Below are 25,463 nucleotides of genomic sequence, written 5' to 3'. Positions count from 1 at the left end.
AAATCAGGACAAATGTATACTGGTAAAAACTACTGATGGGAAATATCTTTGGAATCAAGATAGGAAAGCAAGAAAAAGCATACATAAACAAGCATACATAAACAAACAACCTGCCCCCCACCCCCAACCCAACTGTACAGACAAACTGCTATCGCTCCCGTATCGTTCTGAACCCTCTCTTAGATAATTTTTATCATTTTAATTTTTATCTCTCTACCTCCATGACATGTAAAAGCGTAATTCACTCCATTCTATGTCAATTCAAAGTAAGAATAAGAAAGTATATGTCCGAAATTCAAAATCACCCTACTTTCACAGAAAGGCAAAGTATTTTTCATGCAAAATAGAAACTGATAATGGGTTCACCTAAAATAACATCCTTCTCTTCTTTGTAACTCCAGGAATAGCAGAGAAATGAAGGTCTAGCCCTCACAGCAGAATATTCCTATCACTTGTTTCATTAAGAAGTGTTTCATTATTATAGTTTACATAAAATAACAGATTTTAGTGAAAACAAGCCCAAAGAAAATGGCATCCAATTACCTGATATGCCTGCCTTTCTTCTTGCTTAATGTATTTCTGAAACTCTCCTTTGTGTTTTTCTTGAACCTCTTCTAGTAATTGCTGAAGTTCTAAGAGTCTTTCTTCTTTCACTTTAGCTTCCTTTTGTGCAACTTTTACATTTTCTTTTTCTAGCTCCAAGTTATGATTTACCATTGCCAGTTGGTCCTCCATCTCTCTAAGCCTCTGTGTTAAGAGTGATAGTTTTGATTCCATCTCATTTTCAGTTCTATCACTCAAACCCCCTGTTTGGGCATTCCTGCTTGCTTCCTCCACACATTTTGAAGCTTCCTGAATTTCCTGCATGAATTTCCTTTGCTCTTGAACTGCATTCAGCTGAACCTGACTCACAAGAGCAGCAGCAACTTTTTCCACTAGTGTTTTTTCCAGTTCTAATATCCTCTTTTTAAGTGTTTCTCTTTCAGCTTTGCCTTGCTCTTTCAGGTCTTTTATTTCATTGTAGGACTGGCACAGTTCTAAATCTTTTTCCTTAATGCATGCCTGAAGTTGCTGCAGTTGTACCTCCATCTTGCTAATGGTGACTCTTACATTCTCATCTGAAGACCTAAGCTGGGATTGGTCTAGCAGCTCTATCTTCTCACATAAGCCTTCTTCCACTTTTTCAGTTTTCCTATCGTTGCTATCTTCTGTTTTTTCCCTAACACCTTTCATCAGTGCATACTTATATTTCTCTGTTATTCTTTCATGCTCTTTTTTCAGCACACTTATTTCTTGCTTTAGCTGGTTCATTTTTAACTTCGTTTCCTCAAGCTCATTCTTTGTTCGAGATGCCTCTACATTTACGTTTTCTACTTGCTTCTTCAAAGCTTCCTTTTCTGCCAGAACTGTTTCAAGTGTGTGTTTCAGACTATCAGCATCTTCCTGAAAAGCAGCAACATCTGCAGGCACTTTTTGTTCAATATTTGCCAGTTCCTGCTGAAGCTTATCAATTACATCATTCAACTGCTCTACTTCCTCATCATTTTTTTTCTTCAGACGTTCTTGATCACTTTTCAGACATTCTACCTGGGCTTCAAGCTCCTGTATATGCTCATTTTGCTCTTCAATAACCTGGAAAAAAAAACCCAAAACAACAATAACTTCATAATGGGTAACTATTAAACCCTCAGGTAATTTTTCTCCTGGACTTCACAGCAACAGTTTAATCAAACACTGAAATATCTTGCAAAAGAAAATATGTCCTCAGTGAATTTCTTAATGGGATATCTCTTGTAAAGCTTTATGAGAATCAGGGCATCTTCACAAAGGACTGACAAAGTAGCCTGTGACCTTAATGAACTGCAAAATAAGTGTGAAAGCATTTGTAACATTCACAGAGATATGAAACATCGAAGTGTAAGTGTTCTTTTTTCCTAATAGTTTGGTCTAAAGCTCTGTCTTGTCCTTTTTATTGAAAAGTAAAATGGAACCGAGTGGTCATGTCTGCTGTTCAATCTTATTATGAAGTCAAATTTTAATATATTATTTTTACTCAAAGAATTCCAAAGAACCAAGATTTATGAAGCTTAAAACTTACAGATAAATATTCCTACATTACATTATATAAAGAACTTCCTCTAAAAAAAAGAAAAATCCTCAAGCTTACCATATACAGGTCAGATCTGTTCAGTTAGATTAGACAGATACTGTGCTTTTCATGCAAAAGCACCACTCATTCATATGGTCAAATAGATTTATATAGGACACAGCCAATTAAGATGGATATGTATTTTAAATACAAATAGACCTTTAATTAATTATGTTGAAAAATACCATTATAACATGCTTTTTAGCCTGAGATCACAGAAAACACCTATTGGTTGACTGACATTTCCCATCACAAACCTAAGTATGTGTTTGTCTGTTCATGTGTGTGTGCATACACATATGCAGATGTGAACAAAAACATGCAGGGCAAATAGTACCCATAGACCCAGAGAACAATTATTTCTTTGTGCTATAGTTTAAATGAAAGTAAAGAGAGACAAAGATATAGAAGTATTTATTTTAAAAATGTACATGACTATCCAAACAAAATTCAAAGAGAGATTGGTGAAGACATTAAGAGAGTGAGAATAATACTTTCCTAGATTAGTTCTAAAGACACTTAAAATTACAGGCTGTGTAAGAGGCTCAAAATTCCAAGGAATTAATAAAATGATGTAACTGAGCAAATACAAGGGTGATGACTTTATGATGCAGAAAACAGAAGCCATCTTATATCTGCTTCTAACAAGAAACAGATGTAAACACAAAAAGCAGAATGACTGGTGTTGATGAACACTAAATTTAACAGTCTTAGCAAAAGGAATAATAAGACAAGTTATCAGATTCCAACAGAGTAAGTTTTATAGAATTCATTAAAAAACCTGCTTGTTGAATAGCAATGGGAGCAAATCCTCATTTGAGTAGATTGTCAAATGACAAAAAATCCTTTACAAAGTCAAAATAAAGACAGACTGGATTATAAGTAGTAAATCTAAGAAACAAAGCGAATATATTTTCTTAAGGGAATGTCTGGAGATCTGAAATGAATAGTGCTTCTACACTGGAAATGAAAAACGCAGAAGAAATCTGTCAAAAATATTCAGAAAGAGATATTGTAAAATAATACTAATTATGGTACCTAAACCAGGTAAGGACTCTAAAAGGGCCTTTTAGAAATATGAAGAAAAAAAATGTGGAAGAGAAGAAAGATGACTAAATTCATTACTAAAACGGCCATGTGTTTTCCTTTATCTCTCAGTACTTCATTAGATTTAGTTAGTTAAATAGGATAATAAGATTACTTTGCAATAAGTAAAATATGTACAAAAATAAATGATAAATGTGACGATATAAATTAGAGGGTCTGATTTGCCAATGAAGAACTTGTTTTTAAAAATCCACAGAGACTAGAGGAAGATCAAAACCACTAAATAAAATATGAACAAGTTACTGGTTTTCAGAAGAAAAGAACAAGGATGCTGGTGCTTGCTATCAGTATAAGAGTTCCTGTTCTTCATAACATAATGAAATAAAGCACCACAGAAGGCAAATACAGCAATTAAAAGAAAAGCACTTAGTGGGATGAAGATGTCTAAGGGACTAAGAAACGGATTAACCTAAGAACAACCTATTAATATTTAATACTGATCTCATAACCAAGCAGAGTAATTACTTAATGTCCTGGAAAATATAACTGAGTAAGAGGATGAAATTAAGAAAATGAAACTTCATATAACAGGAAAAGAACCAATCAAGACAATGAATTATACCTGAATCCTGGGTATTTCTCTCAAGGCAATAAATGTAACCATATTACTGTGGTCATTGTATAAAGCAGAATCATTGTGGATTTCTAAAGTATAATCTTTCCTAAATCCAATTTCCTAAATCCAATCTAAAGTTTTGTCATTATTTGCTGAAGTTCATTATAACTAAATTTTGTACATAAAAACTCAGTGAAATTATCCAGCTCTGTCAGAGCTCTATTTCAGTGGATTCAATACGCCCTATTAGAATGTTACCCTAAATATTCAAGTGGTAGTGTCATGGTACTGAGGGTAACAGAACTCCTGTTCTTACCTTACTGAATGATACTTGCTTTGGGGTTAAAGCTTATGACTAATATTCATATTTAAAGTGGCTGGAACGCAAAATTCATCCACTGAAAAAATCCAATTTTCTTTCTATAAAGTATGAGACAGAAGGCCTGTTTCTGCTGTCACATCAATGCAAAGTAATTAGTATTTATGTTGAAATCAAATGTGCTATATCTGTATAAAATGAAAGTAAGCCAGAAGATGATGAAGCTCATTATAATAAACACACATAATTGAAAAATAACAGAAAGCTACAGGTGTTAAATCTCAGTAAATAAAAGATTAATCTGATTCTTTTTTTCTTACTCGCCATTTCTAATAAAACACAGAGTTTTGTTTGGACATCCACCATGCTTCAAACTGGATTAAAGATGTTGCCAACATTGGTATGATGACAAAGTATTTACAGAAGCTCATGGAACACGAAAGTTCAACTGCTAAAAAACCTATAAAATCCAACATGATCCAGCAGGTGTCACTAAAATATAACAGTGAAAGTAAGTCATTGTAGGGAAGATGGTAGAATGAATGTTGAGATTGAATTCAGCTACCGACATACTATTAAATGTTTGTAAGTATTAGAAGAATAAGGAATGAAGAATTTAAGACAAAAACTCAAGCAGAATTAAGGCAGAATAATAAAAAGAAAAGCAAGCAAAAATTATCCTTCATAAAAAAATGAGACAAAAGAGGAAAAACAGATTAGGGTTAAAGTGTTGCTTGAAACTGAAGCATTTGCATTTCTAAATTAAGGCAGCAACAGAAGATAATGTAATTGGTGGGGGGATGAAGGGTTTTTTTTCTTTAAACAGCTAGCAACACAAAAGTAGGACTCTGAAAAAGATTTCAAAAGTGTGTACTTTGTTGTCAGTTGTGACTTCAAGTTGCTGTTGCAGTTTTGCAATTTGTTCATGAAGATGATCTATTTCCTGCTCCTTTTCTTGCATGATGTGAGCGAGCCTCCCAGCCACTAAATGATGGTCCTTTATGGTGGCATCTTCTGATTTCTGGATAGCTAGTCCCAGTATTTCCATTTCATCCTACCAAAAAAACCCCCCCAAAACCATGTTACAGTTGTACATAATTTTTTCTGCATATTCTTGTATGAGTAAGGCATAGGAATCAAAATAAACAAATTGCATGGAATGAGAAGTAATTATATGAGCTTTTTAATATTTTGCAAGTTGAACTGTGGAATGCTTGATAAAGAATCTGGCATCTTGGCTTTTTCCAAGATTTTTTTTCTGGGGAGGAGGGAAAATAAAGCTCTAGGCTTCTCTGTTACACAGCTACCTTAAATAATTTGTTCTCTTGTTCAAGTTCTTGCAAGTGCGTAGTGGACTCCTTTCGCTGAATTTCTAGTTGCATGTGCAATTGCTGAACTTCTTCATTTTTATTTTCTAGCTCCTCTCGAAACTGCTCCAGTTGTTCCTCAAGGTTCGTGACCTATGTTTCCAAAGTAAATGGTGGAAAAGGAGAGACAGCCATACCAAAAATTAAATGTCATCATTTTCAAGTGCAATGTCTACATTAAACTAGTTTGGTACGCACAAACAAACCAGTGAGCAAGTCCAGAGGATAGCCACAAGGATGATCAGGGGGCTGGAGCACCTCCCTTATGAGGCCAGGCTGAGAGAGTTGGGGTTGTTCTGCCTGGAGAAAAGAAGGCTCCGGGGAGACCTTATAGAAGCCTTGCAGTACTCAAAGGGGGCTACAGGAAAGATGGGAGGGACTCTTTATCAGGGAATGTAGTGATAGGGTGAGAGGTAACGGTTTTAAACTGAAAGAGGGTAGATTTAGATGAGATAGAAGGAAGAAATTCCTTCCTGTGAGGGTGGTGAGACACTGGAACAGGTTGCCCAGAGAAGCTGTGGCTGCCCCCTCCCTGGAAGTGTTCAAGGCCAGGTTGGACGGGGCTTTGAGCAACCTGGTCTAGTGGAAGGTGTCCCTGCCCATGGCAGGGGGGTTGGAACGAGATGATCTTTAAGGTCCCTTCCAACCCAAACCATTCTGTGACTATGATATGAATGTGTACTGAGTGACATTCTAAGTCCTTAAACTGAATGGAGTTTTAAAACCCACTAAAATCACCTGAAATCACTATGAGGTTTTTATTAATTTGGCTGAATTTTGATTCCCAAAAGATTCTTGTAAGTCATAAGCATTAACATAGACAATAACAACAATTATCATGGCTCACAAGAGAATTTCAAAGGGATTTGGATTGCCATCTCTCCAATCTGTTAAAAAATTTCATCTGTATAAGTTCACTAAACTCAACAGAAAGAAAAAACTGACAAACCAAAGTATCAGCGAAAGCACGGAACATTTCACTAGTATTTTACCTCCTTTTCCTTTCTGTCCACAGCTTCTCGTTCAGCTTGCAGTTGTACTTCAAGAGGTAATTCTCCCTTTACTATGATGGTGCCAAACTGTTTCCTTTCCTCCACCTTTAAATATAAATATTATTAATAAACAAATAAAAAAGATATACTCTTTTGTTCTCAAGAAAATAAGAAAGTAGAAAATACATGATAATTTTAGACCAAGCAATACCTTTTGTAAGTTGTCTGCACTGATGATTAAGGCTTGTTCCAGTTCTCTTATCCTGCATTCTAGTTTCTCAATTTCTTCATTTCGTTCTTGTATATCTCTCTGAAGTTGCTCCTTAGAGAGCAAAAGCTCACTGCATTTGTCTGTTTTCTCTTTCAGATGATTTGTTAACTGTTCAACCTGGTGACAATATGGCAAGAAGATGAATATATTGTACTAGATTGGAAGGGTTTGCTAGCAATAGCAACAGCACTCATTTTTGATAGAGAAAAAATATCCCTCTTTTTTTCCTCATAACCCAACTCCTACACTTTAGGTGAAACAGAATGTAAAGTCAGAATACTGTAGTGGTACATCCAACAAATACAAACAGCATTTTTAAAAAAAGTTATATGTTCTGTGCTACATCACCTGCTCTCTAGAACTGACCTTGTCTTTCTGAAGCCTTCAGATTCTCTAGGCAGTTAAAAGCAAGTAGCATGGCATCCCTATGCAGCCCACTGAAAGGACACCTTTAGCATCTATGGATGGAATGTCTTGACCCTAAGGTCAATATGCTATTTGCATCTTTGAGGTATATCATAGTTCTAAAAATCTGTGACAAAGCATTCAAATAAAGCATTCTGAATGTCAGTAGTTCAGAAACAACATATTAAAAAAGTAACTGAAGGAGTAAAGATAGGAATGGATCCCAGTTCTAAAAGTATTTCAGAAATTATTAATAAAATTTACAGGTAAGAAATATGTGTAACAAATCCATGGTATTAGGCCTAATGCACAGAGTTAAGACCTGAGTTAAACTAAGCAGTTGAGCAAGAGACATGGAAAGTAATGTTTGTCCCACTCAAGAAACTGATTTCAGTATTTACAATGAGGAAACTATGATGTAGGCAAAAGGTAGAAGATTCAAAGCATTTCAATAGATAGGAGAGAAGAGGACCAGAACCTAAAGCTGACAGAATGGTATTACTAACATTATCCATCCATGAGTAACATCAAAGTCTGAAGTGACCACAGAAAAGTCCTGGGAGAGAAATGAAAAAAGAAAAATCAAGTCTAGACCAGACTCTTTAGGACAACTCTCCCAGGAATAAGTTGACAGAGTAAGCTGAAACAATAGTAAAAAAGAAACAAAGTTATCAACAGAAGTTGCTCATGGCAAAGCAGAAGAGCATTAAAAAACCTGTGCAACTATGAAAAAATAAAGCAGCTATCTCAGAAAAGCATGAGAAATAATGATAAAATGTATATTTATGAAATATTCCAAGCAATATTTGATATCAAAATATACTACATAGAGTAAGACTATGTGCCTCATTTGATAGAAATTAAATGTAAATCTAATACACTATTGAAAATTCTTTCTATAATTTGTAATGTATCACATGCAACACCACCCAGCTCTAAAATAGCTGCTACACCTGTGGTGGTGGCAGACAATTTTATTGTCTATCTTTCTACCTACTAAAAAATTCTAATTTAAAAGCATCTAATATAAATCTCAAAATTTTAGTCAGTTACAGCCTGCTTTAAAACTTCCATTGTAGCCTATCTGTCAACTTAGACTATACATGCATGTGTATATGTGCATATAAATCAGGACAATTTTTACATATATATTCTGTACAAAAAAATAGGGCAATTTTTATTATGCTAACAAATTTGAAATTTTTGAGGGGGAGAATTTTTTTTTTTTAAAGTGAGAATTTTAACCAGGAAGTCACACACTACCCATGCCCCAAACTATAAACGGGCACATAACAAAATGAACTCAAAATGAACATGCTGGATTCAGGAAAACTAATCATGCTAAAATGTCTCCCCCATCTGTGGAACATGTCAACAGGTGAGGAGTGTGCACACACTTTGAGATAGAAAGAAATAGATGCAGAATTTCTTCTCATGTGTTGGTTAACACATCCTCAGCTAATTCCAGAAGATTCATTGTTCACAGAGGCTGATTACAGCCATATCACATAGTACTGACTAAATACTTTGACTGTTAAGATTTCTTACAAACCTTTCTATTAAAATATATTTTAAAAATTAAATACACCTCTAAATCTGAGAATTATAAGTAAATATTTTGACAACTTACATCTCACATATATCAATTTATGTCCTATTACTGTCTATGGTCCTAAAACATATAATATAGAATACTAAATATTGCTAATATTTAATAATTGAATTACAGCAACTGAACTACTTCAGTTAAGAATTTTGATTTGAAAATCACAGTGCAACCTAAGAAGAGACATTTTAATACCGAAAATCAGGCAAGAAAATAATGCAAAAATATCAGTCTTACTCAAGAAGCAGGACACAAGAAAACCCACAAAAAATAAAGTGTGATTTAATTGACTAACAGGTCATCAAACAAAACATGCAAAAGCTTCATAATATATAGCATTTGCACTGCTGTCACTTTTCTTGATTTTGCTGGGCCTAAGAGTTTTCTGTGACTCCCTTAAGCTGCTGTTCTACAGTCACTAAATTTGTTTCAGTGGAGAGGTTCAAGTGATCACAGAGAGTGTGACTACATCTCAGGTGCTAAACCTTGGTAACTCAATTCCTTTAGTTGTGTACCTGTGCTATAAATAGGATGTCACAAACCAACATAAGAACAAGTGAAATTGCTAAAGTAGTTCTGCATGTTCCCATACGCTTCTGAAAACAGTGGATTTTCTAAATTAAGTTCTATGAAAGGGCCTTTTTTGTAAGTTAAGAAGTCTCTGTATGCCTATTACTAAAAACCAAACAACCAACCAGCCTAAAAAACCCCAAACCACACTCTCACCACTTTGCCTCAACACCTGACTCTTCATTTAAGGGGATTACTTTCCTGCCTTGTAAATGGATGCAGGTTAGGTACACCATTAAATAGCTTCATTACAATATCTTAGCAGCTGACAACTTGTCATTTACATTCATTGAGTACAAGTAGTAAAATGTGTTACCTCTCTGGTTTGATGTTCATTAACAGGCTGACTCCTTTGTGGAATCTTAAGCTGTTGTTCCAGCTTCTGTATCTCTTGCTGAAATACGTCTCTCTCATGCTCTCGGTCAATTGCTTGCTCCTGAAAGTTAAGAAATTATATGGATACACCACTTGATTTATAAACTATCTAAATTAAGTATATTACTACTTATTTCTCTTAACGTGAGGCCAGTAACAGTATGCCAGTATTTTTAAGGTAGCAGAACCTCTTGCAACTACTATTAACAAAAACTTCTTTCATCATTTGAGGCAACAAATTTCACATTTCTTTATTAAAAATTAGGACAGCATAGATACATCCAGTATTATTTCAGAAAAATGACGGTTTTGTTTCTTCTTTTTCAGGTATACCACACAAATGCTAACAGACCAGTATTTCATGATCTTCTTTCCTAATGTTTGTCTTTCATATATGTAGCATAAACAGAAATTGAGAAATTAACTCTGTGTTAATTTTGATGAGGAGTTGACAGCAAAAAAAACCCCAACCAAACAAACCTATAAATTGTTGAATTTTGCATTTCAGTTTTACTTTTGACCAGTTTCAGTTATTATACGTCTTTATATAGGAAATAATGTGCAACTGGTAGCATCCAGTGAAAGCATCACCTTTAAATGCCACTTTGTAAAACAGAAAACCTTACCAGATGCATTAAAATAAACTAGCTGAATTATCCAATACAACGAGGAATGCTTCTGTATAGCAACAAAATATTTTGCAAAAATTCAGGAAACCAGAATAAAACCTCAACCTTTACAAGCTGCAAATTTTAAAAACTCACCTGTTGTTTCAAGGAAACAGCAGAATTCTAATGCTGCTGTTACAAACAGCTACTCATCTCAGTAGTCTGTAACTCTCCAGTTCATGCTACTGATAATCCCAAACCATAATGCATTTATGACTATGGAACTTGTAACAGAAATTTTTATGTCTGAACCTCGTCCTATTATGACACACTAGTTTCAGTGAGAAAAATAATCTTGTAACTGTAGAAAATGAAATAAAGCAAACCCATTTGTGCTACGAAGTATCTGGAAAGATCTAAAGATCTCTCCTTTAATACTGTTTAGTAATAAATTATGCAAAGAAGGTGCCACAGGGTGTTATATTTACTATGTAAAAAATCATTCCACCCTACTGCTGTCATCTAGAGAGTTAATTGAGAAGGCACAGAAATAACAGTTTTCTCCCAGCAGCAGTATAGGACACTTAATAGGAATAAAACAGGAGAAGAAGGTGGTGAGGAAGATGGTGTTTGCTGAAAATGGGGTAAAGTCTAAAACAAAATTGCAGAGACAGGCTGAGTCAGGAAGAAGTTGGGTACAACAGAGGCAGCTGCCACTGTGAATGGGAACAAATACACATATAACAACTGTGTGGAAGGTGTAGCTTATTATCTGGAGGCAGATTATTGGACACTATGAAGGAAGACTATAAAAGAAGCTTAGAGAAATTATGTTTTCAATTTCCAAGTACAAATAAAGCTGACTACTTAATGCACAGAATCATAGAGTAATTTGGGTTGGAAGAGACATTTAAAGGTCATCTAGTCAATCTTGAACTAGGTTGATCAGGTTGCTCAGAGCTCTGTCCAACCTGACCTTGAATGTTTCCAGGGATGGGGCATCTACCACCTCCCTGGGCAACCTGTTCTAGCGTCTCACTGCCCTCACAGTGAGGAACTTCTTCCTTATAGCTAATCCAAGTCTATCCTCTTTCAGTTTAAAACCATTACCCCTCATCCTATCGCAACAGGCCCTGCTAAAAAGTTTGTTTCTATCTTTCTTACAATCGCCCTTTAAGTACTGAAAGGTCTCCCTGGAGCCTTCTCCCCGGTCTCCCCAGAGCCTTCTCTTCTCCAGGCTGACCAACCCCAGCTCTCTCAGCCTGTCCTCCTAAGGGAGGTGCTCCAGCCCCCAATCATTTTTGTGGCCTCCTCTGGACCCACTCAAGCAGGTCCATGTCCTTCTTATGTTGGGGGCCCCAGAGCTGGACACAGCACTCCAGGTGGGTCTCACCAGAGCAGAGTAGAGGGGGACAATCCCCTCCCTCGACCTGCTGGTCACACTTCTCTTGTTGCAGCCCAGGATATGGTTGGCTTGCTGGGCTGTGAGTGGACATTGTCGGCTCATGTCCAGCTTTTCATCCACCAGCACCCCCAAGTCCTTCTCTGTAGGGCTGCTCTCAATCCATTCATCCCCCAGTCTATATTGATACCAGGGGTTTCCCCAACCCAAGTGCAGGACCTTGCACAGACTTTAGACTAATTCTAACAGACTTTACTGAAAAACATGAAAATTCCACAAACTAGAACAACAAAAAAAAAAAAGTCACAAAAATATGTTTCCTCATTAATGTCAGAAGTTTCCCACTATTTTAAACATTTAAGAAGCCTCCTAAGTTAGAAATACTGAGCAGTCTTAAGCAAGCATCTCAAATGAATTTTCAACTTTTAAAATGTTAATTAAATTCTTAGGCTGGAACCTAAACACTGTTGCTATTGTGCGCTTCTTTATGTTTGCTCTAAATATGAAAAAAATAGCATTTCCTGCTGCACCAAACCTCAATACAGGTGCCCACCCACCTTCATGAAACTAGCCTTTCACCATACTTACATCTAGAAATTTTCTTGTTTTCTCAAGTTGCTTCTCCAAAGCCTGGTTTTGCTGCCTTAAGTCCATTAGTTCTGCATTTTTTTCTTGCTCTAGTTCTATGAATCGATTGACCTGTTCTTCCAAGTCTATTTCCAAGACTTTCACTTGCTTCTGAAGGTCATCATACTCTTTTTCAGCTTGACGCTGTACTTCAATTTTTTCTTTCATTAGTTTTTCTGTTTCCTCCAGCAATTCTGGTTACAATAAAAGCATCACACACTACTTTTAGATATGAATAGTTAGTAATGTTATGAAGCAAAACCACTCCCCAAGGTATCCATGCTGTATTCTGCAGAAGGATGTGAACTGGTTTGGGTTTTTACTATTTTTCTTTTTTAGAAAATGTATTTTCTACTGAAAAACAGCCAAGATAACTACTAAAGCAAATTCATAATAAAATTACTATCCTTTAGTTAGTCTTCGGAGGACTGTTAGTGAAGTTATATCAGATCACTTCCCTGTTTAAGTTTCATGCAAATGAAAAAGTTTATGTATAACTGAAAATAAAATAAAATGCATGGGTTCAAACTACAGCTAGAGTCAGCACAGGGTTTAACAATGAAGTACAGAAAACCCAACCCACTTCTCATGCCCAGCGTCAGTAAAACCAATCCACTCCCAGTCTTCATCATTAATGTGATACATATAAATAATTTGAAGGAAATATTGAAAGACTTAGCAAGGTTGCCAGGCAGACAGGGAAATTACTGACCTGTAACTGGAGCTTTGTAATATCAGTGACTGCATGGATGCCCAATTTTGAGTCCTCATGAAAAGGCTGACAAGCATATATAGTAAAGCCCCAAACCACTCTATTAAGACTCTTAAGCCACAGCCCATTGAAGTATATATTAACTAACCGTACGCATCCTTTGACGTAAAATCCAAACTGTAAAGTGCAATTACATTTGGAGAATCTTCAAAACATGATTGATATTTAGACAGAAACAATACAATTTACTTTCACTATAGAAGAAAGATCCTTTAGGCACCATCATCTTACATCATATTTAACCAATTCTCATTTCTAAATAACCTTTATATATCAATATAATACAGTGTTTAGTTATCATAATGAATGACTCAACTGTATTTGGAAATAAAAAAGAAAAAAAAAGGCTACAAAAATATTCCTCCAATACAATCTATGTATCTGTAATTCATAGGTGAATAAGATGATGGTTATTCATGAATTTGCTCATTACATTCAGAAATTGTAAGAAATGTTGTTAGCGAAATGTAAAACTGAGTATGAAATACAACATCAAAGCTGCAGGCCAGTAAGAATTACAAGTAATGTCAGTAAGCCAAAAGCCCAATAATCCTGATTAACAATGTCAGTACGTGTAAGTCTTCCACCCAGTTACAGATTGGCCATGCAACATACAAACACACCTGCTTGGGAAGCTGCATCGACTGCAGCATCTACTAGGCCTAGGAGAATAGAGAGAGAGAGAAAAAACAAAAAAAGAAGCAAAGTAATTCACATGCCAGCTATAGTTTTCTTGTGGTGCAACAATGTAAGAGAAAATGAAGCCAAAGGTAGATGTGGCATTCAATGACAAAGTTGTTGAGATAACTTAGGGAATGAGGTAAGTTATTTTGGTATGCATGATATAAATACCTACACATATTTATAGAATTGTCTATGCTTACAGTTGTTACACATGAAAGTAATTTTAAAATATTTAGAAACCTAAAACATGTAACAAATAACTAAACTGGAGTCATAGACAAGAATCTCCTTTACTATCAAGTAGGAAACAACAGGTTGCTCTTAAAATTTCATTGTTACACAAAGCGGACGCAGGAAATTGCAAATACACGTCAAGATGTGTAATTTATAAAATTAGCAACATTATAAATTGCCATAAACTTTTAGAAATTAAATGGCAATTTCATTCTTACAATGTAAGCACTTGCAATGCTTGAAAGATCAGTATGTCTTAAAACACCACTGTTACAACTTTCTTCCCCTCCCAAACATAAAATATTAATTTAAGTTACTCGTTTAAGGAAGAATTAAAAGATACATTTACTTCATGAAGGTAAATGCTTTTTTTGAGTAAGCAGTTAGTCAGATTACATGGACATGGTATTTATCTGGAATTTTCACCATCAGTGCTGCAAGTTTTCATTACTGGTAGATAACAGGCTTTCCTTATCACCCAACTTTGTGAATTGCAAAAGAGGAATTTGTTATAAAAGTGTATCTTCTGTGTCTAAAATGAGTATGGCCATCATGTGCAGTTCAGTCATGTTCTGGTAGCTATGTTTGCTTGTCCCTCTGAAACTCTGGAAAGTATTTAGACCAGTATTTTATCCATAGGTGCTAACTTCAAGATATTCCATCTCCAGCGATAATAAAACTAGATTTTCCAGGTATTAAGCTTTTGCTGGTTTAAAGAACAATTGTGATTGCTCAACATTTCTGAAAATTCAGTCATTTTTTGTTTAAATATCATGAAAAGTTATCATGCTAACATTAGACATCAAGTATGAAAATATCACATTTTGCCCTATCACATTTGTATTAATGATTACAAAGATGGGGGGGAAAACATTCACCAACATTACTTATTTTATTTGAAAGTATAAGAAAGTCTCATAGAAAGATTGTGATGAATACATACGCTGCTCTACTGGCCCCGCATCTGCTCTCATGGCGTCCTTCTGTCTGGAGAGTAACTCCTTTTCTTCCTGGATCTGCTGCTGTTCAGCCTCTAACTCCTGCAATTTGTTACCTGTACACAGTAGTTCTTGCTCAAGATGGTCAATTACATCTATTTTTTCCTGGAGTTGCTTTTCCAGAAATGCTTTTTCATCTGCATAACCATCAATGAGGCCTGTAGAACATGAATTTTGGGGCACATTTAATAGACAATAAAGAACAATTTGAATTTTTTTGTGTGGTGAAGTCACTATAGTATTCTCACACGAATGCACATGCATGTTAGATACTGAGCACCTGACAACTTCTACTGCTGTCCTTGTTATTTTTCCATGATGAACAAATTACAGGAAGGATTGCACAAGACCAAATATAGCTCTTAATTTTTTCTCAGTGCAAGACCTCTAGAGCAAATAGGAACTCCAAAGCCAAGGAAAGAGAAGCATGTAATAGACACAGAAGAAATAAGAAATTTCAAATAAATTCAGGTGCCATTTCAAATAAGTTCAGGTGCTATTTTAGGTGCCTCAAGATATTTGTCTGACCTCAAACCACAGTTTCTGTAAGATCATGGGTCTCCTGTAGGTCAGATATAATATAGATGCCTCCAACATCATAAGGTACCAAAACTGGCCATAGGTGTCCATGTTTAACACCTGAATCACTCCCAAAAGCCCTGTAACAGCTGACATCTAAGAAACAATTCAATTTATTTATTGTTAATGCACAATTTTTAAAGTAGTACAGAACAATTATTGATCTTCTTCACAGAGAATTTGGGACACTACCTTGAGAATATGTCTTGTATGCTTTTATAAATTGCTTCATAGTGAAGTAGTTTATCTAGGAAACTGAGGGGGAGCTCTTTTAGCTTTATGAATGATATTACAGACGTAAGAAATGGCACCATCTTGGGATGATGCAGAAGTGAGCACAAAGCTAAAGACTTAGGAAGAAACTGAATTTCCTTGAGGGCTGTACAAACTAAACTGAGATCCTGTAATGGTATTGGCTTCAGAAGATTCACATCAGTCCTTTCAGAAACATCTGATCACAGAACACAAAAGACATTTTTATTGAGTGACAGAAGGTACTAGATAGGTATATCCCAGACTTCCATGGTAAGGTGTGTTCTGTCATGTTGGATACCAATGGTTTCAAAAGACAAACAGGACATCAGTGATATGATGTCCAAACCTTCTCAGTTGGACACACATCTATCTCACAGGTTTCTTCCTACCAAACCCACAAAATCTAAGTACTATTTTTTCAATATCAAACTATTTTCAATATGAAAGTACTTTGTCAGTATAAATCTATAGTTTTGAGTCAGTATTAAAATGTATTTTACCCTGGCTTGAGGATATAAGAAAACTAAAGATGTTTCCATTTCTGGACAAAGTGAAACCTCTGTGAGCACTTAGTTCTATATCAGAGGAAATTAATTAACAGTGGTCTTTGCATATACAGTCTGAGAAACACAGGTCTGGTCCTCATGCATAGCAATCATGCACTGCTGACCAATTTTTTTTCCCAAACTTGGATTCACAGAGAACATAGCTGCATAGAGGGACTGGCTGTTGAAACAAAAAATTCTGAACTAGAAATCTCATTAACAGCATTTCAAACATTTCAGACAATACAAATTCTCGTAGTTATTCCCACTGTATCAGACACTGTTCACAATGAGTACTTAGATTAGAAGTTGAGAGGGCATTCCCAGGCTAAATGGAGTGCACACCCCCACCAAAAAGGTATGAACAACGAAGAAGTAGTCTGCTAAGATGATGTGTTGTGGTATTTACTCCTGCCTTTTTTTTTTTTTTTTTTTAAAGAGATGTAATGAAAGTTGTCAGAGTTTAGTGAACGAATTGGCATTAGCTTTTCTATCACATTAGATAAGTCATATCTGACACCACTAAAACACTAGAGGTTTGAAGATGTCTCAGCCGCAGCAGTTTTTGTGATAAGAAGGAAATGATCAAAAATGACACATTTTATCTCAGGAGAAGACAAGAGTACCATCAGATGTATAATGAACTAAGACATAGTTCTGCATACCTATCTAAGAAATTTGATAAAAGAATGTAGTTTGGTTTTGTCAAAGTATGCTCACAACTCAGTTCAATGAGCAGAAGAAATTAAATAAAGAGTTTACAGAACTTTTGCTTTGTTATATCAACACCAAAATAAAAGGTCTGCCAAGTCTTATAAATTGCTATTGCTATTGCTCTGATTAAAATTAAATTCCAGTTAAAAATTTCTGAAGATTGTTTTCACTTCATATGCTTCCAAGTTTTTTTTTCCCCGAATAAAAAATTACCAGATAAAATCCAGAGAGTGAAAAACGTAGCTTCGTAACTCTCACTGGATTTTTGTGTTTAATATACTTTCTTTGCTAGCAAAAAATAGCGTTGCTCAAGAGAACCACCTAGTTAATCTTAGATTATTTGCTTGTCTGGTGGTAATAGGATAAAAATATGAAAACAAAAATGGGATAATAAGCAGGTCTTGTTCTGTGGGATGTCATCTTCAAATACAGTTATGCATGCACTCTTTGCAATAGAGCCCTGCACAAATGAAATGTAAATGAATTTTTTATTGTAAATGAAAAGGCAAGCTTGTAGTTCTTAGTGGAGAACCTGACTAAGCCAAAAAGATACAGATCCAGAAGGCAAACCAACAGAGAGATAAGTTTGTAATAAAAACATTCATTTAATAAATGAGTCTCTAGTACTTTTTTAAAATGCTACTTGTAGGATTAAACCTACGCAGACAGCTGACATTATGACAGATTTCCACCTTTAAGTAAAACTTAATTCTCTGCTTTGTCCTAATGTATTAGTCTATTTTACTTTATTATTGAAGATTTGTGAATAAATATTCTATCAAGACAAAAATATTATCCAAGGAAAGCAGCAACAGACATAAAAGCTGCTTACATTCTGAAATTCATCAAGACTGAACAGTTTTCTAACTCCATCTGTGCAAGAATATGAATTCTTAGGCCATCTATACTTTGGTGGATGATTTACTCTTTTTTGCATGTTATTTTCCATACAAGATTTTTTTACAATCTTAATATTCAAAAATAGTAATAATGCCTCTTTCAGATTTGATTCTATTCCCTCTGAAATTAATTTTCCTCCTTTATAGTTTTGTTAAAGCTACTGAAATGCTACAGCTAGTACTGGTGCTGATGACACACAACATTTATGCTGTGTGAACTGACAGGCTGTCCTTCACACCACATTTTAGACACATGGCTTAGAAACCTGCACTTACTTCTTTTCAGGTTATGTGTGTCCCAGCTATTAATGGTGTGTGAATACATGTTGGATTATCTGTCTATGTAAAAAGAAGAGGAAGGCTGGCAGGGTAGCATTCTCCAGGAATAACATTTGGCTACGAAACTTCACGCTCCCACTTTGAAACAGAGAAGTCTGCTGAGCTTCAGAACTAACTAAAATATCTCTGCTTACTACTACAGAGATCCTACCTATAGCGTGGGTGGTTTTTGCATCTTTTCCAGATGCCAATTACAAACATATAATGGTAGAAATGCTGGGTGGAAACAAAACATTCAGCTATTGAAACAATAAAGCTACTTCTAAAGAACAAATTAAGTGTCTGTCAGATTTGAACATACTTTCCTGATGTCAGAAAATATTATTAGACTTCCCCTGTTGTAACACCCTACAATTTTTAACTGCTTCCATAATGCAGTTGCAAATATACTTACAAAGATCACTTCAAACAGAGTGCAAATTGAAACATATCATCAACCATCACATTCAGAGTGAAGGTTCTACATTTTTTATCCGTGTTTGTGTGGAACTAAGTCAAGGTCATGAGGCAGCAGGCACAAACTGAAATATGGGAAACTACATTTCAACATACAAAAAAAAATATTTTTTTTTCCTTTTCCCTCTTTGATGGTGGTCAAACACTGGAAAAGGCTCCCAGAGAGGTTGCAGACATTCAAAACCTGACTGGACACAGTCCTGGGCAACCTGCTCTACCTGGCCCTGCTTTGAGCAGGAGGTTGGAATAGATGATCTCCAGAGGTGCCTTCTGGTCTCAACTATTTATGATTCTACAATTCTAAGCTGTTAATATTTAAGCTTGTCTGCACAGAGATGTTATGATGAAATAAATGGATTTTGAGGATACACATATCCACATATCCAACGTATTATTTTTAATGTCAGACAATAAGAAGTGAGACAAAGTTGGGAAACAGAAACACAGAGTGACTGATGTTGGCAGGGACCTCTGAAGGTCATCTTGCCCATAACTATCCAGAAAGCTGATAAAATTCTAAAATTTGCCAAGAAATTGATCTAATTTGCAATTTCTTTACCCAATTAATAGGTAAGTGAGTGCAATGTTCAAGAACTCATCAAAAAAGCTACTCACCTTCAGCTTTACTAAGCTCCAAAGCCAACTGCTCTCTGGCTTTGGTTTCCTCATTAAGATGCTCTTGTAGTTCTTCCTGATACTTGATAAATTCTGTGGCCTCTTGTTGCTTTTTGAAAGACTCTCGCATGAGTTCTGTCTGAGTAATCTTAGCATGTTCAAGCTGCAATAGGAAAAAATCAGAAGTTAGATAAACCAAAGGTTTTCTGATAAATAACTATCCTATCATTGCTATTTACTTAACCGTTGCTTTACAGTGTGATGAGAAGTCTCACATAACTTCACTGGACATTTGATAAGATCTTTACTGAAGACACATTCGCAGACTACAATAGAAGATTGACTCAGTACAAAAGTCTAAGCATATAGGCTTTGTCAGTACAGTGAACTCAATGAGCGACCTGTCTAAATCCGTGTCTTTGTTCCGGTAATTTCTGGTTTATGAGTTTACAGTAGACTCACCTTTATTTACATATGAGTTTTGTACTAAATGCGAGTAAGCTATCACCCACTATATACTCAGAATGGCTAAAAAACATTGTGTAAAACTGACAAAAGTGGTGCTTCATCTCTTTTTCTCCTTAAGATGATGATAAATGAGAACATCAGGAAAATGTGAATTTTGAATATATTGCACTTTTCAACCAACAAGGTAGTAAGGCAATGCTTCTTGCAACTGTGTCCACCGAACAGAATTATAAAGGATTTTTTTATTCTTCTCTACTTCTCTGATGGATTCATATTTAATGTGTACTACCACAGATGCAGTACAATCTCACTATGTCACTATCCTAAACTACTGGAAAACTAGGACTGAAATGCATAGAATTGTATACTTACTGCCCAGTTTAGACATACTCAAAGTGACAATTTAAAAAAGAATTAAAATTAGAATTACAAAAGCAAAATAGTAAAGAAGGAACGTTACTCTAATGTTAGAAGTTTTGATGACACAAAATGTTCATCTAAGATAACAGCAAACTGGAGTCAATTACCAGAAATATTTCTACTTCTTAACTGTTAACATTTACGGTCTACATCTACCTCTTTGATGGACACTTAAATACAAATTGTCAGAGCTGAACCAGGCATGAGTTCTTTGTGTGGCTTATATTCAAAGTAAGACAACTTATTTTGAATAAGAACAAAGTCAGAAAATGAAAGAAGACATATTTCCTGCTCCTCTTTTTTCTTTCTTCTCCTTTTTAATATTACGGATATTGGCAGATATTTCTAAGATAGAAACATATGTGGCTTTGTTATGGTTTCATATTCTTTATTTCAAGTTCTTCAAAAAGAAAAGATTTCTCACCATTGCTAGCTAAGTTCATGAGTATGATTAGCTTGCTTTAAAATCTCAGAAAAATGGGCTAGGAATATTCCATATAATATTGCACACAAAATTATCCCCTTATAAATAAAATTACACTTTGAAAAGAATGTCTGAATAGTCAATACATTCTCTTTTATAATACACTGAATTTAAATACCTGATTTCTTTTCTACAGCATTCCTTTTTAGATGGACATCATTAACATGAACTAGTTATTCTGATGGGAGGTTAAAGAAAGGTTTAAATGCTGCAGCTGAATATCTGCACTGGTTTGAGATACTTTAAAAAAAAATCACAGAGTATTCTTACTTTATTCTTACATTTTGAAGTACTTAATGAAAGACCCATCTCAGATAAAGGAAACATATGATAGATTTACTGTACATAGACAACCATAAAAATGACTTAAGTGCATCAAATACTCCAACTAAAACTCAGAATAAAAATCATTTGCCAGCTCTTTTCAGTAACAACAACTCAAGGAATTATTAAAAATATCACAGGGCAAAACCAAAAAGAAGCACAAATATGAACATGATTTTTCAAGACAAAAATTTCTTCATGGGATTACTGGAAGCCATTAGCAAGCTTTGCTAGTTAACATTATTAGTCAGTGCACGAAAGCTATAAAGGAACAATTTAAACTGAATGCAGCCCTGCCCCTCAACGTAAATTATTCACAGTGAGAAAAATGTAATATAATAAGTAACACTGAAGTGCTTTAAAATGAGATCTCAAATCTCTGTAATTCAATATAGTTCTGTGTCTGCTAAATTTTTTTTCTTAGAAATTAACATTGAGGATTGTCTAATTAAAGCTTCCTCAGTGCCCATTAAAAACTCTCTCAGAAAAAAAAACTGTCAGCAGTACATAGTAACTTTAACAATAGAGACAAGTTTATATACTTTTCCACTGCATTCTCTTCTATTTAAGCTGGTTTAAAATACAATTTCTTTAAAAAACTTTCATACTTACTGAATAGGGAGGTGTAGGCAAGGAGATTTTAGAGACAACTTTTAAAATGTGCCCATTTCTTTTGTGACTGAAGTGGAAAATTGAAGTATTTACAACTACAGAATTATTCTCATCCAAGTGTTCAGTAAAAGGAAAAGGATATGGTAAAGGCACACGAGATTCAATCTCGTATGTATCTTCTTCTTGGTCTTCAGTCCACAAACCACTGAACAGATTAGATGCCCAGTAAGTACGGTAAGAATCCATTCCAAAAAAAATCACCGTTGCTGTCTTCTCAACCGTCACATGGGTATTTGGCACCAGCTAGGCTAGTTTTAACTTCTGACAGGAATTTGTAATGAAGCATGTATATTTAACAGTCTGAATACACATATCAGCACTGTTGGTGACAAATCTACTCAGAATCAGCAGGAAGCCTCAGATCACATTCTCAAGTGGAGTAATTCAGAAGTGGATTAATCCAAAAGAGAGAGAGGTGCAAGAAAACTTCGTACGGTCACTCCTAAAAATCCTTCTTAGAGAGCTTTTACGTGAAAAAGTAACAGAAATGTTCCAATAGCAGCTGGCAGGTAATTTCCAAGGCAAGGAAGCATAATTTTGTTTTACCTGCACAGGTACACTGCAGCAGACAAGCAAGCTAGCAGAACAGAAACTAAAAATTACTTTCCATCTCCATTATGGCAAATTAAAGAGAAATACAAGTATGTCGTTATTTGCCTTCATTCTTGTTCTTGGAGTTAATCCAACAGGAAGAACTTCTCAAACTCTGCTAGTTTAAAGTCTTCCTGTTAGCATCTCGCAACCAAAAGGGGAGTGGCCTGATTTATTTACCTATACATAACACCAGCAGGTGCAATTTGAATTAATACACCCACTATATGCCTTTCCTGAAAAGATTCAAACTGCATTTCAGGTCTGAAAATGTGTGTTCAGACAGGTCTTAAATAGTTACTTTGAAGATTTTGCCAGGTTTCTCTCACTCTTTTAAGTTTATTTAAAGACATGGGTACATCTGTATGCACAACACAACTGATTAAGAGGAAAGGTTAAAATCTTTTCTGCCTTTAATTAGTTTTAGATTATAAAATACTGCAGAGTAGAAAAAACCAAAGTATTCACCTTCTGAATATTTAAAAATAATTGTCAAGTCACCTACACACCCTTTGTATATACACAAACTGTATATAATCCAGTAAACACACAACAGACATTGCAAAGCAGACAAGCTTGAACACTTGCAAAATAACTCTACAGAACAGCCAGAAAAGATGTCAATATTTATACTTAATACTGTGGGAAAATGTGTAAACAGATTAACAGTTATTAACTTTAAAAAAAACAGATACAATCATCAGGGATAAATCTGTATTTGTATAATCCATATTAATGAAAAAAATGTGTGTGTATGTGTCTGAGCCAAAACATAACTCTGTTGCTGGTATTGGCAAGGTCTCAGCTACAAAGCTATGAAGGGAAAATAAATTTTCTTCATCAATTGATAATAAATAAAAATAAGCTGCTTAGAATACACTGAGTACTTTCATTGGTATCATGAAAAGTAAATATTTACTGCAAAAATATGAGTCACAAAAGTAAAATAATTTAGGGTTATATATAAAACTACTGCATTTAAAGATGAGCAGTGAAATGTTCAGAAAAAAAGAAGCACCAAGTGGAATACATAATTGACAATACTTTTATAATTGCAGTATGAATTCTTAATTACTGTAAAACTTTGAAGTTGTTTTTCTTTGTCTGTATCATTTAATCTTTAAATGCAAGTTTTCCTACAATTGCCTAACTATAGTTTTCTTAAGAACTTCACATATTGCAGTATCTGTGTATCCTTTTTCATTATTATGTAATGCTAGGCCTTAAGCTGAAAAGACCTCAAAAAAGTCAAACATCTCTTTTTAATTGAATTCATGCTCAAACAGAAGAGAGCTGTTGCAGAACGAGTTTGCAAATAAAGGCAATGCAGAAACTGATTTACAAGATCCACCAGACTACTTGCTTTAGTAAGCCAGATGAGGGCTCACTGAATTTGTATTTATATTACTTTTAACTTCAGTAACTCACAAATTAGTATTTTCTCCTTTTTTAAAAAAGAGTATCGGCTTTATGTTTAAAGTATTTTTCAAAAGCAACAAATACTTAAATGCTTAAAACTTCTGAAGTATTAGACAGGAGAATTTTCATATTACTTTCATCATAGATTTTTTTCTCCTTCATTTCCATTAGCTATGATTTACACATTTTACACCTACAGACAAGAAAGCAATCACTTTTTAAGTAATATCATTACTAGGTTAACTAACAGACGGGTCTGTAGCATAAAACACACAGTATCCTTTGAATTCTAGTCCCAAATAGATTAAAGAGTTGACTCTAAAGACTGAGTTCTTCAAGAGAGCTTAAAAAGTTAAGTGAGACACAGTATTTACTCTGATACCTTCAAATTGAGAGGTACATAATCTAAAAGAAAAGCACATGATATAAGCAGTCTGATTTGAACGGACTCAGCTAGGTATATAGCTCCCATTCCAATTAACAGGGAAGTACTCCAGAGAGCAACATCTCACCACGCAAAGTACCCCAACAGCAAACAGAAACGGGTACCCATACACTGCTTCTTTTCTGGAGACTATTCATGAATCACATACCTCATCGTAAATACTGGAAAGCTGGAGTGCAGACTCCTTTTCTGATAGCAAGGTGGGTATGTGCTTAACTGGCCATGTTTAAATCATAGCTGGAAGAGACAGTAGGAGCGCTCCACCTTTTTGGCCAGTCAGTTGACTAACATGTTTGTCAAGAGAACAGTTCCCCTTAATCCTCCCTCTTCACAAGGGCCAGCTCAATGTGCCCTGACACCTCCTGTCTCATCTCTGGATTGCAGTAGAATGCAGATGACCCATATGAGCAATGAAAGAGTGCCCTAGATTGATAAACACGCCCAAACTCAGGCTTCCTCTGCAGTCCGAAGAAGATCTCTAACACAAATCTGAATTCATCAGTAAAGTCATGCTGGAGCAGACTTTTCTGAGGGTAGGCACCTGAAGTATTGTTTCAGCTTTCAAAACAAGCCTACAGGTTTTAGGCTTATGAAAGCACATTCACAAGAAAAAAAAAAATAAAATCAAGACTCAAAATTAAAAATGCTTCACTATTAGATCACCCTACCTGATTAGAAGTTTCACTGATAGCTTCCAGAAGCTTTTCAACAGCTGCTTGTAGTCGAGAACTAATATTGAGAACAAGTTCTTCATTTTCAGGATCTATTTCCACTCCACTTTCTGCAAGATGCTGGCTCAGTAGTCCTTCATCCGTTGCTCCTGACCACATGTTATCATCATCTCCCATACTACTACCATGATACGAGGAACAGGACTCTGGAAAAACAATAGTTACCTTTTCACACAGACTCTTAGCACTTCAAAACATGAAAAACTGTACATCTGAGTTACAATCAGAAAGACAAGTCATAAAATAGTTGTATTAGTCACAAAGACAGAAAGGGAAATATTGCATACTAAAACTTACACAAACAAGATACACAATGTGTTAACTAAAAACAAGCAGAGGAAAAGAGAAAAGGAGATACTAACAGAATATTTTAGACGTCCTTTCAGTATGCTTTTGGGCTCTGAGGCTCATCTTCAAACCTTTGTTACTATCAGTAACCCTTACTACTTTGAATAACCTGCAATA

General features: G+C 35.2%; 1 protein-coding gene across 16 annotated transcripts in view; it reads right to left on the bottom strand.

The window, feature by feature from the left end:
* Window positions 1-25,463, bottom strand: part of AKAP9 (A-kinase anchoring protein 9) — a 120,529-nt gene that overhangs the window by 19,364 nt on the left and 75,702 nt on the right. For 12 of the 16 annotated variants that reach the window (XM_074835286.1, XM_074835295.1, XM_074835310.1 and 9 more), the window contains 11 exons: window positions 24,936-25,144; window positions 19,445-19,607; window positions 14,988-15,200; window positions 13,750-13,788; window positions 12,316-12,548; window positions 9,659-9,778; window positions 6,702-6,878; window positions 6,491-6,595; window positions 5,439-5,591; window positions 5,006-5,185; window positions 544-1,632 (listed from right to left, as the gene is read on the bottom strand). In XM_074835286.1, the coding sequence (XP_074691387.1) occupies window positions 544-1,632; window positions 5,006-5,185; window positions 5,439-5,591; window positions 6,491-6,595; window positions 6,702-6,878; window positions 9,659-9,778; window positions 12,316-12,548; window positions 13,750-13,788; window positions 14,988-15,200; window positions 19,445-19,607; window positions 24,936-25,144 (2,681 nt within the window). The remainder of the gene's footprint in view (window positions 1-543; window positions 1,633-5,005; window positions 5,186-5,438; window positions 5,592-6,490; window positions 6,596-6,701; window positions 6,879-9,658; window positions 9,779-12,315; window positions 12,549-13,749; window positions 13,789-14,987; window positions 15,201-19,444; window positions 19,608-24,935; window positions 25,145-25,463) is intronic. The other 4 variants (XM_074835326.1, XM_074835351.1, XM_074835337.1 and 1 more) reach the window with 2 other exon arrangements.

This window comes from Strix aluco, chromosome 1 (assembly GCF_031877795.1).
Source record: "Strix aluco isolate bStrAlu1 chromosome 1, bStrAlu1.hap1, whole genome shotgun sequence".
NCBI classification, from domain to species: domain Eukaryota; kingdom Metazoa; phylum Chordata; class Aves; order Strigiformes; family Strigidae; genus Strix; species Strix aluco.
Note: the sequence above shows the minus strand (reverse complement) of the source record. Positions and strands in the feature narration are given on the sequence as shown.